Source organism: Paralichthys olivaceus, chromosome 15 (genome assembly GCF_024713975.1).
Source record: "Paralichthys olivaceus isolate ysfri-2021 chromosome 15, ASM2471397v2, whole genome shotgun sequence".
In the NCBI taxonomy this organism is placed as follows: domain Eukaryota; kingdom Metazoa; phylum Chordata; class Actinopteri; order Pleuronectiformes; family Paralichthyidae; genus Paralichthys; species Paralichthys olivaceus.
Window position 1 is genome coordinate 4,166,195 of NC_091107.1, and position 18,491 is coordinate 4,184,685.

An 18,491-nucleotide genomic window follows, 5' to 3' on the forward strand; every position below is an offset into this window, starting at 1 on the left:
TTTAGATACAGTGAATTTCTTCATATGTGCTGCTGAACACGTGTCTGCACAACTAACACTGTGAGACATTAATCAGGAATTTTTCAAATTAAATCTCAGGTCCAAACGGAAGCTCCCACAGGAAGTGAGTAAGAAATGATGCATCATGTTCAAGAGATCAACCTTCTTCTACCTTAAATTGCTCCACCCTTTCGAGTCGGTCGAGATGTGGCACCAGTCTGATACCATCCTCCAGCGTCCGGAGGAACTCCACCTGGAACTCCACCATCTCCCCGAGGTTCCCGAACAAAACATCCAGCTACAACACACAGGGACAATCAGTCTGAAACAACTATGACCTTAAGAGCCGTGGGAATCATTAGGCTAAACACAGATTGTTCTCATATTATAGAGATCAGGTAGAAAGTACCTCATCCTGCGTGAGGAAGCTCTCTTTCTGCAGAGGTGTCAAGTAGCACTCTATGAGGCAGCTCAGGTCCTGAAAAAGAGGAGGGATATGAAAGTCTGTTATCAGATGTTCATGAAGGCATCAGGCAGGACATATTAGGGCGTCTTTTTATGTGAGGGCCGTTTAATGAGGAGTCAAATCTCTGGAATTTAAGCTACAGAAAGATATTGGTTTGCGCAGGTATGAACACATCCCACTGTGAGACGTCGACATCCTGCATAGTCATTACGATGATAATGACACTCCCAACAACAGCAGCTCAGCGTAGTTTAGCAGAGCAGTAAGAATGAGACCATGTCCATCATCAAACAAATCAATACATGAACGACTTGTACAAATCAAAACCCTCGAGGCAGCTTTCACTCACTTTGACGTAAGTCTTCTCCGTCTCCACCAATTCATTGATGACCTTGCGGAGTTTGTCTGCGTGGGAGAGCTGTCTCTGATTGGCGGTTCCAGCCGTGGGTGGCAAAGCTGACACAGGGCTCGGTGAAAGGGACGAGGAGGACGACGATGAGGAGCACGACATGGGGAACTCTGTGGGATTCATGTCATGGAGGCTGCGGCAGAAAGCGGTGACCTGCTCCGTGCTCTGGACAGACGGGGACAAAGAAACAGGACGTGTCAGATTTTGTAATAGGGTCAGTTTATAACTGGTGCGTTTTTAACAGAGAAAAACATTTCCTCCGAGGAGCTGCTGTAAGAATAGCTGGCAGATGAATAAAATATAAAACGAGGATCTCATGTGTCTCAATGCTCATGTCACATGCATATGCAAAAAGTTGGAAAATATGCATCAATTTATACAACACATTCTTGCAGAAGCTGCAATAACATCACCCAGCTGGTATGAAAAATACCAAGCATGAGCAGACCTGCCAAGTCAAACTGGTCCAAATGTTAACGAAGGAACAGGGGCTCTTCCCCTTTGCCTCTCTGACTGTTTACACACAGGAAACATAAGACAATTCACATCCAGCCGTTTCTTTCATAATCTCAAGGCTGCGGAGGTGCACGTAACAGTGAGTGGGCACCGGAGATGGATGAGAGTTAAGTTGAATCTGAGATGAACGATGAGTAATACAGCAACACTAATACTTAATGTTAACCTATCTGATGTCTCTAAATACAGCCGCCTTCCTTCCTGTCATCGAAAATCCACAACCTCTGGATTTATATCAAACACTGGTGAATGTGTGGGTTTGTTTGAGGGCCAAGTCCAGACGTGTCCATGTGTGATGAATGACAAACAAAAGTTTCTTTCCCTGCTCGGCTCAGAGTCTCCTGGAAAAGCAGAAGAATGAATGAGTTCAACCCACACATCAAACACTGAAGGTTTCCTTCTCCTTACATGTATTCACAGTGTAACTCCTGTGTGCAGCTGATCAGGTGATGCAAAACCAGCACAGAATGCCAGGCCAACTTTTAGCGATTCCACAGCTCGTCTCCTGCTGACACAATTTTCCATTGTGGTATTCAAACCTGTTTTGCAATATGATGATGGTGACATTCCTTCTATCAAGTCAAGATGTGCTCTCTCAGTCACTTAAAGGAAACCACACAATAAACCAAAAAGTGTGTAACGCAAGAAAAATTAAAAACACAGTGTGTATCTGTTCACAGCCATATTCATCTCAAAATCTGTATTGTGAGCGTCACTCAAGGTTATTTACGTTTAACTTCCAAAGTAATATCTGCAGTGCTGAAGATTTAAACACTCAAATCGTCAAATTCACTGAATAAACATTAAATTCTCCTTTTTCAAGAACAGGACGGGATATTGAGAAACAGAATAAAACGACGCAGGGATCAATGTGTCAACAGAAGCGCAGAGTCGCACTGTGATCAAGCCACTGCATTTCCTCAACACCCCCCAAACGGAGCAATGACATTAACAGTCTTGCATCTTAAAATCGAGGACTTGCCCTTGACAGCCAGAGGAATTAGTGACAGCCAAGTGACAGATGGAGCAGTGACAGAGACAGACGACAGCGGCAGGATGGGGATGGAGGGATAGCCGCATAAACGCTTCACCATCGTTAATGTGCTAACCAGAATAATTCACGCTATTAAAGAGAGAATGTTTGTGGGGGATAAAATAGAATTATTATCTGACCCACAGCTTATGATAAATGCCAGTTGTTAAGATTCACTGCATCTGGACAGATTTCAACACTACATGCAATCACACGTGTTATCGGACATAAACTTACATAAAATGTGCTTCTTTACTGGGAACTGAACCTTGAACTGTAACTCTGCTTTTCTATGACATAACCACTGATCTCTGCATGAACAGGATTCACAACACAAACCATGAAACACACACACACACAGATCAGACTGCACGGCTCACCAGCTGTAACATATCAAAGATGGATTCGGTCGAGTGTTTGGAGTTCCTGCTCCTCCTGAACGCCGACATGCTGGAAGGTCAAACACAGTTCAACAAGAAGTCAGGGGTCCGTGTCATGTCCAGCTCTTCCAGTCCAGATTGCTTCCATTCCTCCCAGTGCCAAAGGGCTTTGTTTTTAACCTTCCTCTCAAAAGTGCAACCTGTGCAAGAGTGGAGGAGGCTGAGCTCGTCCGCCCTACCTCATCAGAAGTGTCAAAGTAAACGCCCTCTGTCTAACTGTTCTAATAGGCTATTACACAGGCCGAATAGAAAAGACTGCACAACTGCGCTCTCATGTCACCTTATCCCACTGCCTCTATTCAATCAGTCCCTCGGCACGCTCCCCTGTCAGCTCCTTGTTTACACTCCCTCTTCTTCCCTCTGTCCTTCTTCCCTGCCTCACTCCTGCCCAGGTGTTTGAGAGCAGCAGCAGCAGCAGCAGAATACAACATGAAAAAATTATAACCAGATCAAACATCACATGGAAGAAAAGAGGGGAGGAGACAGGAGGGAGGAGAGAATGGGAGGTGAGGAAGCAGTGGGTGGAGAGAGAGAGTCAAACACAGGAGAAAGACAACAGGCATCTGGCCACTCTCTCTCTCTCTCTCTCTCTCTCTCTCTCTCTCTCAGTTCCTCTGATGACTGCAGGTCAGAGAGATTTATGTGAAGAAGAACAAGCTGCCTCACGTTTCAAAATGAGTCTCTGAAATGTGTGAACACTGCAAAACCATCCAAATCCAGTTCGAAAGAAAGGAATAAAATCTGGACACAAACTGAAAAACATACCCGGTGAAGTGGAAAAACTAAAACAATCTCCTGATGATCGTCAAAGCAAATGAAAAGCAGTTCAGGTTTGTCCGGAGTTTCAAGTTCTTTAAACGCAGACTTCACCCTGAAGTCTGAATCAACATTACAGGTAAAAACCTTTTCTATTCAGTGACGGTTTGCACACAACACACCTGCTGCACACTGCTGCTTTCCGGAAATAGACCTTGATTCAAACTGATTTGCATATCCGACAGCAGGGATTTCATTAGACGCCACAAAAACATCAGATCATAAGTCTGATATCTGTGCACACCCACTGACCTGCAGAACACAACACTTTGACCTCAGACGTGTGAAAACAATCACAGCTTAGGGAGGAGAATGAAGAAAACAATCAGCATCAATACCTTTTCTCTGGTATGTCCAACACATGCATTTGCTAAACCCAGACACAAATGTTCACATATTTTAACAAAGAGCACCACATCCCTGACCCGCCCCTTCAGAACAGAGCGGGAGAGAGGTACGGAGTGTGAGGGAGGAGGAGGGTGGAGGCAAGCTCAGACCTGCAGGCTCTAACCCCCGCCAGCAGAAACCCTGCACACCGAGATCCAGGATAAACACAGATTTACACATATCCACATAGTTGGCATCGTGAAACGCATCTCACACGCTCACACACACATTTTGACACGTATAAGTATCTGCATCTGTAAAGTAGATATAGAAACGCAGCAGTTTTCGTAGCGTTCAATCTAAGGCCTCGTTATTGGACGCTGGGTCTGTGGAGGAGCAGGCTCGTACTTGTCAATGTCAGTGAACACAGACGTCGGGGGGGGGGGTCTTAAAGTTCAGTTTCATCTGAAATCAGGGGAAACATGCAAATCCATAAATCCCCATGAGGAACGATGGCATATACCACAGAGAGAGAGAGAGAGAGAGAGAGAGAGAGAGAGAGAGAGAGAGAAGAGAGAGAGTTTAATCATTTAATCTGAAGGGGAAGGATGATGTTATGACACGAGTTTTCACAAATCTGTGTATGAACGTTTAGACTTTGCAGCAGTTGATTTGCAGACATCGATGGGAAGAAGCTTATGAGGATGAGGTGTTACGTGCAAGGATTTTTCTTTTTAATTGCAATATGTGCTGCATTTCAAAACACAAGGAAATTTAGTTCTGGGCATTTTAAATTGTGCATAATCATATTAGAAAAGAAAAATGATCTAGAAATGACTGCTGAGATATTCCCATTAATATTGATTTAACAACATTTAATCAATTTTGAAAATATCTGTTATTGTTGTTTTCTTGCAGGTTTTCATGATTTGGCACAGTGCTCCCTCCAGTGGAGGCCTGTGAAACAACTGGCACCGAGGTGTTCAGTCCTCTTGAGAGGAAACAGGTCAAAGGACCATTTTAAAGATTATTATTCCTAAATATAAACATCAGAGATCTGTAACCACATTAAAAAAAAATTGCACTACATTTAAAGGAGCAGAATTATTCCGTCAGGGGTCAATCAAAAACAAAACGTGATGAAAATTGTCCCCGCCACACTTCACACACTGAATTATGCATTTTCCATTTCAATTGCCCCTAAACCAAACTGATGGAGGTTTCTAAATCATCACCAGCCCTTGTCTGTGAGGCTGACTACACCTTAGAGAACACTGGCAATCTCCATTATCACTGTTATCCCAAGCAATTTTATTCTTTGATTGGTTTATCATATTGGAAGAGGTGGCTCCGCTCTTTGTCTAAAATAATGAACCTCCCCCTGTTTCCTCCGGCTAGCCAGACACTCATTTATCTCCACTAAATGATGTGAAACACTGGCGGATGAAGTAATTAGAATGTGGGCATAATTAAAATTGTCCCACTTTGCCTCTTTTTTTCCTCCGTCTTGTCGCCGTGTGTCTGCAGGCACTGGGTGAAATGAGGTAAGACGTGATCCTCAACACTCCCCGAGAGAGGGGGGGGGGGCACAATCAACATGAAGAAACATATTTTTAAAGAACAGACATGGTTTTGGAAGTTTCCAGGGACTTTGTGGAGACTTTGGACCGCCTCTGTTGACTGAGGGAGCTTTCGAGTGCTTCGCTCTGAGGTCAGGCCTCACAGACGACTGGGGAGCTGAGGGAGCGGTGAACCAACAGCAGCCTCATGTTGTTTATGCTAATGAACAGCAGGGGGTTAGTGAAGAGGAGGAGGAGGAGGGTGAAGAGGAACAGGAAGTCAGGAGGAAACTGGAAGGACAGGGGGGGGAAAAAAGGAAAGAGCATTCAAAACAAAGGACGACAGATAAGGAGACACCAAAGACAAGAGGAAAAACACTGAGCTGACAATTAGTCTAATAAAGAACGAGAGGGGGAGAGAAAATGGAGGATGAATAAAGGAGGCAAAAAGAAACAGCACGTGGAGCTGGGACAGACACCACTCCAACATGAGTGTTGAGAGAATGAAAAGGTAAATAAAGCTCTTTATAGCTCCGTGCTATTATGGTTTTGTTTTCCTTTCAATATTTATGTGCAGCAGGCTCCGATAATAAAACCAAAAAGCACAAGCTCAGCAGCAAACACCAGGGGACGCCATTAAAGACGAGGGTAAACAACATTCTTGTCATTATTGCGCTTTTTCAAAGGGACAACATTCATTCAGATGAGGGATTTACACCTGAACAGAGCTGATCTGACCTGTTTTTAAACTTTTAAGATGGTTCCCTCGCTTAGAGGCAAATACAAAACAACACTGACTTTCCTCTACAACGTGAAATCATCTTACAGTGAAACTGACCGTTAAATCAACCATCAGCAGGGACAAATCCTATCAGTGGTCCTTATATAAAATATTACCGTCTTGGGCAGGTAGGATTCAGCATAAACTTAGAAAATGAATCACAATCTGCAATTGTTTACACCTCAAAGTTAACACAAGATATTTCTTATCTTGTATTGTCAGAATATATAGTTTATTATCAAAATAGCAAGTTCCATAAATGTTAACTAGCGACTGTGCTGAGGTCAGAATACTTAAGAGCCTAAATCAAGTGTAAAGAGAAAGTGAAAGAGACGTAATTGTGCCTCTCGTTCCTCGGTTTTTCTCTCATCTCCTCGTGCTTTGCTCTCAACTGATAATGGCACATTGGAGTCACAGAACCACCACTATCCCACAGGATGGAGCCGGGCTGTGACCTCACCCTCAGACCGAAGCTCACTGACACACATCCGAGAGACAATCAGCACCGTCCCTTCCCCTTCCCTCATCTTTTGTTCACGTCTGGGCTATCGACAGAGAGGTGCAAAAAAAAAAAAGAAAGGGTCTCTGACAGTTTCTGGTTATCAGACATTGCCATGGTAATGGAAGTGACAACCGTAACCAAGGGAGACCGGCTGGCACATTGCGTGTCGCGGCAATCACTGCTCCAACCCTGATCAGACAAGACGTGATCTTAATTAGAGAAATGATGGTGCTCAGTCACTCCTTCACTCACCTCTCTGTCATCTCTGTGCTGCGGAGCACTCACACATCCAGTACGTACTCTGCACACATCTGTTTGTGTGCGAGGACATGACGGGTTCACACATTCTCTATTGAACAAGCTACAAAGAGCAATCATGTGATGTGTTGTCAGAGGTGCATATAACTACTGATTTATGAGTTCAAGAGTTTGATCCGTTTTCATGTTTTCGTTCGCGTTTCTTGGTGGATTACAGAGAAACTTGGTAGAAGGAGGGTCAGGGATGAAACCATTACAGTTTGGTGCAGATCCAAAACCTTTGCACTTGTTTTAACATTGTCGATGGACATTTTTCTACATTTCTGTTGATTTCTCAGAGAATAATTCTTGGTTGGAAAAAAATTCTGGCATTATTGAGGGGGACCGATTTAGTGCAGATCCAAATAAAAATCTGGATCTAGTGGAATTAAACAACTTGATGTTACAAGATTCAACAGAAATTACTGCATAAATTATCAAGTTTAACTTCGATGCACAAACTCCAAAGCAGTTGAGCGTGCGTGCAATATGGCTGCATGCGTGTGAGACCAATTACACGATCGTGTTTCTTGTCCGAGCCTTTGTGTAAAAGGTCAAATGTATTACACAAAAAACTGCCGCTGAATATCTCACAGCTTTTTACACAATCTCCCTTTTTGGCTTCATGCTGCACACACACACACACACACATTGAGAGACACACAAACATCTGACACAGCTGAAGAAATATTTAGGTTAAGATAGGCCACAGGGTTTCTACGCTCATAAAGCACATGTTGGTTCAAATGTGTATCCACGATGTAAATGATTGTCGATCAGCTTGTCTTTTGTAGCAGTAAAACTAACAGGAGGCAGACAGACATCAATATATCAATGCACACAAACACACACACAAAAGCAGCTGGTCTTTGTCTTCCTCCACAACACATCTGTCAGGTGTGTACACTCGGCTGCATCTGCGGTGCTGTATATTTGATTTGGTGTGTCAACATAAAGTTGTGTCTTTTGCATGTCCCACCTTCTGTCCAGCCCCTGTGCAGGTTTTGTCTTCCTGATTATCTCGGGGGCTCTGCAGGGTCAGCTGAGGGCCTTCCTCCAAACTCTCATCTGGGCTCTCCACTGTCAAACCTGATACTTCGTCCAGGATGTCCTCTGCAGAGACAAAGACAAAGAACGGCTAAGAAGGGAGCGAGTGCACATACTGCGGAAGCTGCGTGTGCTAAATATGTGGAGGTTCTCAGTTACGGCTCTGTTTGTTAAAGCCACATCTCGACCTGCTCTAATTCATAAGACTCTCTGCAGTTCCTCATTTAATTGTGATAAAGAAATATGAATTTGCAGTTACACCTCTGGATGCAGGTACTTGTTTGATAAAACAGTAAACCTGCAGGTATGCATCACTAACGTAAGATATTTCTTTCTTCACCTTCCTCCATGTTACATGTGATTTAACAGCGTCCTCCTTGTGTTAGTAATGTAAACCCTCTATAATCCTCAGCCTTTCTTCTACGACTGCATCGTGAAATTGGATATTTCCACTTTGTCTCCCCTGTGCTGACGACATCTTTTGTGCAGCTTCTCTTCTTGAGCATGATATCATGGATAACCTCCATCTGTCTGCTGAAGTGTTTTTTTTTTTTACTCCCCATCTGACCCTTTTGCGTTCGGCATCCTACACAATGACAGCCCCACACTGCTGAACGATTCCTATTAATATTCATACTCCTCTGAGTCCCTGTATAAACAATGCCAGCTTGTCAGCCTGCACACTGCAAGACCCAATTTATAAGGAATACAAATAGTGCCCTTGCACAGATAAAAAGAGGAGGTCAGAGTGAAGCTGGCGGCTGCCTGCAGGTTGCTCACAAGACGGCATCCATGCATAATTAGCAAATCACCCTCTTCACCTTCTATGCTTGAAAAGATACATCATGAGCTGCGTTTTCTCTTTTTGAGAAGCACAAACTTGGGATTTCGAGGGTTTGTGATCATACAGGGTGAATAACAAGGATAAAAACTGAATGGACAAGGGAATTATGCAATGTCAGGTTCTGATCCAACTGTTGCAAGAACCAGTACGGATAGTGAATAATGCTCATCTGATTTTAAATACAGGAGAAAAATCTTTTCAGGTCTTTGTTGGGTAAATATCTACTCTTCATGCTGGAAGTGATGACCCACAACAGATCAAACTTATAATTTAAGAATTGTCAAAGAAGCTCACTGCATTTGTCACTGTGAAACTCATCATTGTTCAATAACAACAACAACTTATGAAAACAGGAAGCGTTACCCTGGCTCTGGGAGAATATGTCTGTGGCCGGGTCCTGTTCCCCATCAGAGCGCCGCGGTGGAACGGAGCACAGCACCCGAGGGTCCAGCTGGGGCAGGGTGCTGACGCACAAGGTCAACGCTTGGTTCACAAACGCAGCCCTCATATCATCCATCTGGAGGGCAGATGCGGGTTTACCGTTGAGCAACAGGATCTCATCCCCTGCTTTCAAACCTGGGAGATAATGAAAAGATAAAACAGAGAGAGTGAGAAATGTAAAAATCATCTTGTGTAGGTAGAAAGAGTAATGTGTACACAAGATCCACACAAACACAACGTTAGTGCCATACTGTGGCTAATCATGCCTAATGTGTTCCAATACATAAAAAATGCATCCTTGCATGCTTGTTTCGCTCCAGGCTTAAACTGATTTAACAAGACTGGATGTGTTTAAGGAGGAGGGTGCCATGCCTGTCTATTCCCGTCCCTGTCACAACATATATAATCTTTAGTAGCGTTGTATACGACAAAGAAACCTTGAACTTCCTCAGAACGCAGCTTCGGATTGAGGTTTTTTTTTCTCGAGCTCCCCTCGACCACCTGTGCCTGCCTCCGTTAATCGAAAATTAGCGCTCAATTGGGCGTCCAATTAGCAGTTAGCCTCGCCCAGTAGACCTGATTGGTTGTGACAGCTGTTTAGACTCTCTGGCGGCGGTGCGCTCACCTCACTACAGAGACTGACTTTAGCGTCTTCTTTTATATCATCTACTGTAATATGACTTTCATAATGCACTGGATGCAGCAATAAACAAGCACACACACACACACACACACACACACACACACACACACACACACACACACACACACACACACACACAGTTACGTCCACAGACACACAATTTAGCCCTAAGTTATGACCTAGTTGTCTGGGATGTGAAATGTCAGCTGTAGCAGAGTCTTTATTGGACAGAGAGAGAGATAACGCCTCTGGACATATATGGCTGTGTGCATGTGTGTGTGTGAGTGTGTGTGTGTGCGTGTGCTTGCATAAGGGGGAGGGGGAGCAGTGGGAAAGAGAAAAAGAGATTGAGCAAAGAGCCTTTGGGGCTCCTTGTCCAGTCGTTGGCCTGGTTTCTGCGTAGTATCCCCTGCAGAAATTGAAGCTCGATCTCGCACACCCCATTCATCCTCCTCTTTTATAGTAAAACACATGCACACACACACACTGGCTCATCCCACTAATGTTGTGCCTGACAAACCTAATTCTGTGATTCAGCAACATATAGTATAATATTTCCAGAAACGTGGATTGTGTTGTTTGGATGCCACAAACCGTTTCCATCTCCAGCCTGTGGAGACAGAAAGTCAGCTCTGTCCTCTGGCTGATGGCAGCGTGCTACGCTAGCAGCTTTTTAGATCGCTAATACACTCGTGGACACAATCTCACACTTGAGTAACCTTGGTGTGACGCTGGGGGCGCAGTAAATGGGGGTGTGTTATTTTCTATACATTAGAGTTGTATCTACAGAGCTGCCGTGTGTTTCTCAAACCCATTAGGTGTCTCTGGGTGAGTTCAGGAGCTGTGAATGGGGGTTAATCTCTGGACCCACAGCATTTCAGAGGCAGACAATGAGGCAGACAATGGAGGGATAGTTTCTGTCTTTTCTCTCAGGAAGGAAAAACAAACCATAGATTCAAATCTCTGAAGCAATCCTTGGTTTTGGGACATCTCTGTTTTAAAAAAAGCCACTGATCATCAGCCTACGTATAGGATAAGGTGAAATAAGTATTTTTACATTCACTAAATAAAAGACAATTGAGTTTTACTTAGCCTTGTTTTATTTCTGTAGTTGCTGGTTCATATCATGTTGACATACTGATGTTAGAGGTCGTCACTGGCTGCCAATAATCTATCTGTTCACTACGACTACGTCCTCGCTATTGTGGTAATTTATATTTTCAAAATGCACCACTGTTGCTAGGTTTTACTAAAATGTAGAAGTATAAAAACGTTACTGGCCCTGCTGTAGTTTTTAAAAAAGGAACGAGGCAGTTCTGGGCAGAGATGACGCCGTCAGCTGCACGTTCTTCCTGATTGTTTCTTCTCAGTCATGACTGGACTACAAACGTCTGGTGTACGTGAATGGTCATGTGAAATGTGTCTTAGAATAGAAGGAGATTATAACTGACGTGCTAATTTAAAACAGAAACATTACAGCATGGATGTTGGCTACATTTCTAAGTTAGTACTGATTGCGTAAGCCAACGTTTCTCGTCACAAGTTTGCATTCTCTTTTCTCTCCTCTGTTCTGAGCCACCAGGCGTCTCTCTCAAACCATGGAAATGTTGCTGTGCTGGTTCGGTAACTGATGCGATGCAGTCACACAAAGCGGCGCTGATAAGATGTCATGTGGGATCAGGTGGTTCCCAGGTCAGGTGCTTGAGTGATATGTGTGAAATGTCAACTCGGGAAAGAAATACCGCCTGTTCCCAGTTCTCACATATTCCTTACATTTCCACTGTTGTTGCTGCTCTCAGATTCAGCTGTTTCTGAATATCAGCTGTCAGGATACTGCATGTAGAGAAGTGACACCTCTAAGGTTTGGTAAAGGATTATCTACCTTTGGCTGAGGCCAGTCCTCCTGCTTTCACCTCTGTAATGTGGAGCTGCTGCGTCCCATCTTCATCTATGACCGCCACAGAAAAACCTACAGAATCAGATGCAAAAAAAGAGATTCAGTCATTAATTCCTTTACACCTCTTTGAAGTATCGCATTTTGACAGTGTGCACTGCTGCAGCATAACTACAGCGCAATTAGATCCACTTAAGATACTCAGCCTGGGTCGTCCCCCCTTCAGTCATTAACTGAGCATGACTCAGTGAAGCCCATTACAAAATCAATTTGATACCGGATTTAAGAGTGTGACAGGAACTGAGATAATCTGATTTAAATTGGGGCTATTGTCTGAGCGTACCGTATCCGATGGTGCAGGACTCTGCGTTGTCAAAACGGATCACCTTGGTTGTTTTGGGGCAAATCTCAATCTCTTTGTAGACCTGCAAAAACAAGGAAATTATCCTTAATTGACAAAAAAAAGAAGGAAAGCAGCGCCAAGGTCATGTTATCGCTCTCAGTGAAGACGGACAGTCATGTATTATTCAGGCTCCTTAACAGAGCAATTGCATTTGAAGGTTGTGGGGTCACAATCCAGGTCGAGTCTGTAAAATGAGTGGGTGCGCACACACGAGGGTCAGACCTCACAGTGGGCGAGAGCAGAGACACAGCTGTGTGTATGAAGCAACAGACGGTAACAGAAGTCCGCGGTGTGTTATGTGCTTCAGTGTGGAGAAAATAATAATGTCCTATCATACACGGAGGATGAAAGAGGGTGGAATGAGCCGCTGATCAAAGCAGGAGGATAAAAGAGCTCTTGAGGAAAATACAGTGATTGTTCTTTGAGAAGAAGAGTTCAGCGAACCACCTACACAGCAGCGTCACACTGAGAATTCCTTTCTGGGTTCACGGTGGCCGATTAATGTGGAGGTGAGGTTTTAAAAAAAAAAATGTTTTATTGCAATGACGGATTGTTTATGTGAATAAAAAGAAACATTACAAACCTGCACAGATCAAAGTGCACACAATATAGTCGGGATGATGTTTTGCATAATTTATAGCATATATGCGATGAAGTGTCTTTTGCATTCAGGGAATTTTGTATGCATTGCAAGCTCAAATCTGCAGCCAAATCATAAAACATGCACAAGCTTGCATCCATTTCTGCCAGATATGAAATGAAAATGAATTAATGATGAGGTGGTGACCCCGAATTCCAAATGCAATATTGGAGTCTCAGCTGAGACTGTTATACTAAAAAAAAAAAAAAAAATTAACATTTATTTTAATTGTCAAATGATAAAAATTCAGATTAAGACTTTTTAGCACCTGGAGGAAACCCTGTTACTATATTCATGTCTGATTACTTGATATTGTCGTTTCATGGTCGTCCAGGCTCCGAAAACCTGGATATTTACTCCATTATGTCACAATCTATCACCACAGACCTTAATTGTGCATTTTCCTCACCAGATCTGAGACGTCATCTTCAAGCTGAGGAACAAAGAAGAGCATTTTGTTGTCAACCCACACTTTCAAACGTAGGTAGTGGCTGGATCGGTCTATCTTATGGTTCTGTGGGAACAAGACGGAAGAGAAACGAGAAGAAACACAAATTAAAATGCTGCTTCGCAGAATTCAAGACATAATCACTCTAATCGATGCCATTTAACCCGAACTTGTGATTTTAACGCCAACCCTGTCATCACACGATGACGAATTATAATCTCAACTATCAAAACACTGTTTTCTTTACCACACTCTATACATCATGACATCCACTGAGACAAGGAGAACGTCCTACATGTATGAACTCATGTATGTAACCCACATATATCTGCATACATGTACCACACAGGGCGCATGAATTAGATGCTCCAGTTCCTTTCCACATGTTTATGGCGCGCGTGCACACGATCGCCCACGCACACACGTTGATCAGCTTGTTTTCCTACAGACCCTTAAGTGGAACGTATACGTGTCATTAGGCATCATTATTCTAGAGCGAGACCAATTAGAGAAAAGAGGAGATGCAGTGGAACGACAGTTGACAGGACTGTTGTGTGTGTGTGACAGTGACGCGCGGTGTTTATTGTGAGCAAAGGACTAAGATGAGGTGACATCTGCACAGTCGTTCTTTATGTTTTATGAGAAAATACCCGTCATAGTTTTACACCTCAGGTTCTTTCCAGAAGCTTCACATTCACATACTTTTCTTCCATGTTTTAAAAGGAATGTGGTCGTCAACACACTGTTAATGGTGAGAAACCACTTACTGTACATTATTCTGAACAGTTTCAACAGAGCTGTGTTCAGTTTTTTGTGAGACATGTTCAAGACTTCATGTGTTTTTAGAAGCTGTTAAAATGAATCATTTGCTCGATTCTCACCAGTTTTAAAAGCTGCCTCTGTGTGAAGACGAGCTGCACTTTACCTGTCATTCCAAATTCTGTAAAATGTTCTGTAATCATCAACCTGCGTGTTGCGCAGAAACACACTCGTAAAGCTAAGACGTAGTCTCCACTGATATGACGTGTGTGTCGCTATCAGTAGCAGCCCACCTTGCAGATGGTGCTGAGGACTTCCAGCGCTGTGTCCCCAGGCGGTATGATGGCCAGGACAGGCTGATTGTTTGGCAGACACACCCAGGAGGGAGTCAGGTAATCGGGAACCCAAATGTAGCTGTCGACTTGCTGCTGTGGAAGACTCTTCACCGAGGCCTCTGTCTCCTTCTGAAAAGTTCACAAACGTAAACAGGAATGAGTTGAGGGTTTTTGCATCATGAGTTGTTTTTGTGCTCAGTGAGAAAATCGAGAATGGCACTAAGCAGAAGGCATACCGTCAACCAAATTGCACACACTCCCATCTTTCCACCAAGTTTCTGTGAAAAGTATTTAATAGTTTTTGTGTAATCCTATAAAAAATAAACAGTCAAACCAACCAAACACAAACCAATGACCCATAACCTCCCCGACTGAGGTACACAGATCGTTTTGCTAAAATTGGGCAGAAATCCCTCTAATTCATCATTATTGATTTTCCTGCTTGCAAAAGAAACCAGATTTGCGAGGACCGATGAGACTAGAACCTGCTGGTGGCCTGACAGCAGCGGGATATCTGATAACAAAATCTAATTCATCTTGTTGATGAGAGCCTCTGGATGCTGTGAATCTTCTCCCTGTGTGGGTATGTGTTACATACATGTGCAACGGAACCTTCACACGTAGAGCATGTGCGCGCATTCCGTCCAACCTTTCAGTTCGTCCGCGTGACCTCAGACAATCTGGCGGCCATGTCAGCCTCGTCTCTTCTGCTCGACCTCACACTGTCTGTCACTGATACCTTATCAAGTGCTATCAAGTAACAGCAGCATCCACGTTTGTTCTCTCAGGCCCCTGTCCCCGCACCCCCCCCACTAATCACTGTCTCTCCTTCTGTTGCCCCTTTCCCCTCTATTGGTGCATCACTCCATCATCTCCCTCCTCCAGATCCTCCATTCATGCAACACAATCTGCAGACGGATAACGCTCTGGCTGAGTGGTTCCTGTTTAAATTCATTTTGATTTGGCTGTATTGCTGATATAGACAGTTTTTGTATTTTTATGCACAAACAATCGCACATGTTCACAGGCACAAACAAAACACAGACAAACACATACCAGGGGGGGGCTCATAGCTAGTACCTCCCCCAACTCCCTGAACTCCCCAGCCCAGCTCAGCACCATCTGGCTCCCCTCCTGGCCATTTCAGGATGCCTCTGCTGGGTGGGCGCTTCACCAAAATCTCCTTCTCTCTTATTCTCTTTTTTTGCCATCAGTGGGGTTCCCCGAAAAACGAACACAAAAATTAAAGCCCATCGGATGCAAATATTTTGAACGACTCTCACTGGAAATGCTCATCGGCAGGAAATCTTTGTTACTGATGCAGCATTTTCAGCTCCATCGACAAACTGAGTTCACTTCCTACAAAATGCATTTCTTTACTGTAAACCCTGCCAGCTATGGTTGGGCGTGGGTGGAGGGAAATCAATCTCCCATGGTGCCACAGGGGGGCTTCCACAGTCGGAGTCGGGTTAGCGCTAGTTAAGTTTGCTTCTATCTGAGTTCAGACACAGGCCTGTATTCCCTCTCCCCCTCATCTCTGCATCCTTCTACCAGTTCTCATAAAATATGGAGCTGCCTTGCGTGTACTTGCTCAGCCCACGGGTAATTGGCCATTTTTCCCCGCAGTTCACATAAATTCATCATTTAACAAGCCCGGTATAAGGCCTGACTGGAAAACTACAGTCCTGTGGTGGCCTTAGATAATCTGGTTTTCTTTATGAAGATTTTACTTGAAATCGTCAGAACAATGCAGTCCGCTCGACAGATCCGAGGGAGAGCACAGATGGTTGGAAACCGTCTGGTCCCCCGGTATCAAACGTCTGCATAATTTGTTGAAGCATCACAAAGCTAATGATCTGAACATATCAGATCAATTTTGTCTCAGTAGGATTAGAAGACAGGAATAACCCTCCGGTCGATACAGCCAATGATGCTGATAGAGTCGGAATTGCCCGGAGCGAATGGAGACAAGAAATGGGAATGTGTCAACGCTGATGTGGAGATGGTGTTTGATAGGGTCGGGAATGAGAATACAGTAAGAATCAAGTCATCACCAGCGATAAGAAAGAGAGCTGTGGAACTCATGCAAAGGTTTCTGAAGCAAACGGTTTGACGAATGTTGCAGGAGGAGAAACAGCTGCTGAAAATTAAAAAAGGTTGTTCCATCCTCTCACTCGAAACTGAGGAGAGAAGTGGACGTCTGAAGACATTAAAACTTGAAAATGACCTCAAAGGAATGCTCGCCGATCTGGAAAAGGGTGCAGGGATTTTGTGCTTCCTCCCCCAGATAACCAACCAACTGAGGAACCAGAGCACCAAAAGGATGTCGGCTCAGTCAAAAGAGGTGGAAAAATCCAGCGTTGTTTCAGGCCTCGGGGGCTTAAGAAGCCCATCACCCATTATACAAGTACAAGGGTTCATCAGATGCCCCAGTAATTTCTATGTTGGCTGATGAGAAAGGAAAACAATGACACGGAATCGGCCTGCAGCTAAACGAGCTCTGGTTCTCTGAAGTCAATGCCAAACTAAGAAAGGGAGGAGGAACTTAGTGCTTTGCCTTAGGTAGAAAATCACTGCGGAGATACAAACATTCTGTGTATTTGATGTGTCATTAGTCATTGGATGGACAAGGAACACAAAGGGAAAAGAAGTCCTGGCTTACTTGAGGTTACAATTAATCTTGTGAACGTTTTAAAGCCATTTTAAAGAAGTTGAAGTTAAAAGTTTTGTCTGACGAATGCAAAAGAGAAGACAATGTGTAATCGTATGGTCTACTTGTATTTTGAAGTAAAGACGTTGAAGTACTTACAGATTTCTCACTGACGGAGTCTTCGAACATGCGCTCCAAGGGTTTTTTTGTGGACTCCATCCCATCGACGAAAACCTGCACAACATTAGCTTTTAACATCGCAGCTGCATCTGAATGTATCATACTCACTATTTCATTTGCAACTAGAAGGAACTTAACACTGAACATTTACTGAACTTTCAAACCTGCATTATGTCTTAAGTGTCTGCATTCCAAATAAAACCAATATCTAAAGTAAAAAGGACGTTTAATGGTCAACTTGCTTTGTCTCCAAACTGTTCCTACATTTATTCATCTCACACTTTCAGTTTCTATCTAAAGCCACTGTCGTAAAGTTTTACCACTTTAAACATTACGTTGGGTGAACTCTTGCAGCACAGATGTGTTACTATGGCGGTGACCTGGTTAATGGAGGGATGGCCCTTGCTCTTCCTCTTGGAAGTGGTGTCCAGCCCCCACAGGGAGGAGAACCGGCTTCGACGTTTGCTGAAGGTTCGAGGCATCGCCTGGTTTCTCCTCCGGATGCTGCACTCTGTCCGAGCCGCCACCTGTGACGGTGATGATAACACAAAGCATGAATTTAATCAGAAGAGTATTGGAACCTTAATTATGGACGATCAACATGATAGTTGTTCAAAGAGAAACTGAGCGGCAGGCTGAGTAATTTATCGTATATGAGTAATTCATGCTGCTCACTGATCCATATCTGTTAATAAACTTTACTTATTTCATTCATTTGGATTTATTTCAATGGTCGTGAGTCCAGCGTGCGATTGTCTACACTCAATTTCATTATCTATTAGGTAATTAAGACACTTTATAGTACAAACATTTGATTGGAGTAAATTAATGTAAAATACTTGCATATGTGATTAATTGCAATAAAGTACTACTTAGCTGACCTCCATTGGGAATTTTTCATTACTTTTGAAATTGAATACTTATTTTGTTCTTACTCTGTGTTTTTATGGTAAAGTACTGTTCAAATAATACTATAATAATATGTATTTATACCCCTACATACAATGCAGCTTTGCAAAAATACAATAAGATAGAATGAATAAATAAAATAAAAGCAATTA

At 43.4% G+C, this 18,491-nt stretch overlaps 1 protein-coding gene across 2 annotated transcripts in view; it reads right to left on the reverse strand.

Annotated features, from left to right (window-relative positions):
• Positions 1 to 18,491, reverse strand: part of tiam1a (TIAM Rac1 associated GEF 1a) — a 51,140-nt gene that overhangs the window by 6,412 nt on the left and 26,237 nt on the right. The window contains exons 10-20 of one of the 2 annotated variants that reach the window (XM_020097283.2): positions 17,811 to 17,957; positions 17,410 to 17,484; positions 14,559 to 14,729; positions 13,468 to 13,572; positions 12,359 to 12,440; positions 12,004 to 12,090; positions 9,401 to 9,613; positions 8,126 to 8,259; positions 816 to 1,040; positions 410 to 478; positions 173 to 298 (exon numbers count right to left, since the gene is read on the reverse strand). In XM_020097283.2, coding sequence (XP_019952842.2) covers positions 173 to 298; positions 410 to 478; positions 816 to 1,040; positions 8,126 to 8,259; positions 9,401 to 9,613; positions 12,004 to 12,090; positions 12,359 to 12,440; positions 13,468 to 13,572; positions 14,559 to 14,729; positions 17,410 to 17,484; positions 17,811 to 17,957 — 1,434 coding nt within the window. Of the gene's footprint in view, positions 1 to 172; positions 299 to 409; positions 479 to 815; positions 1,041 to 2,804; positions 3,073 to 8,125; positions 8,260 to 9,400; positions 9,614 to 12,003; positions 12,091 to 12,358; positions 12,441 to 13,467; positions 13,573 to 14,558; positions 14,730 to 17,409; positions 17,485 to 17,810; positions 17,958 to 18,491 lie in introns of those variants that run through there. The other variant, XM_069539926.1, reaches the window with a different exon arrangement.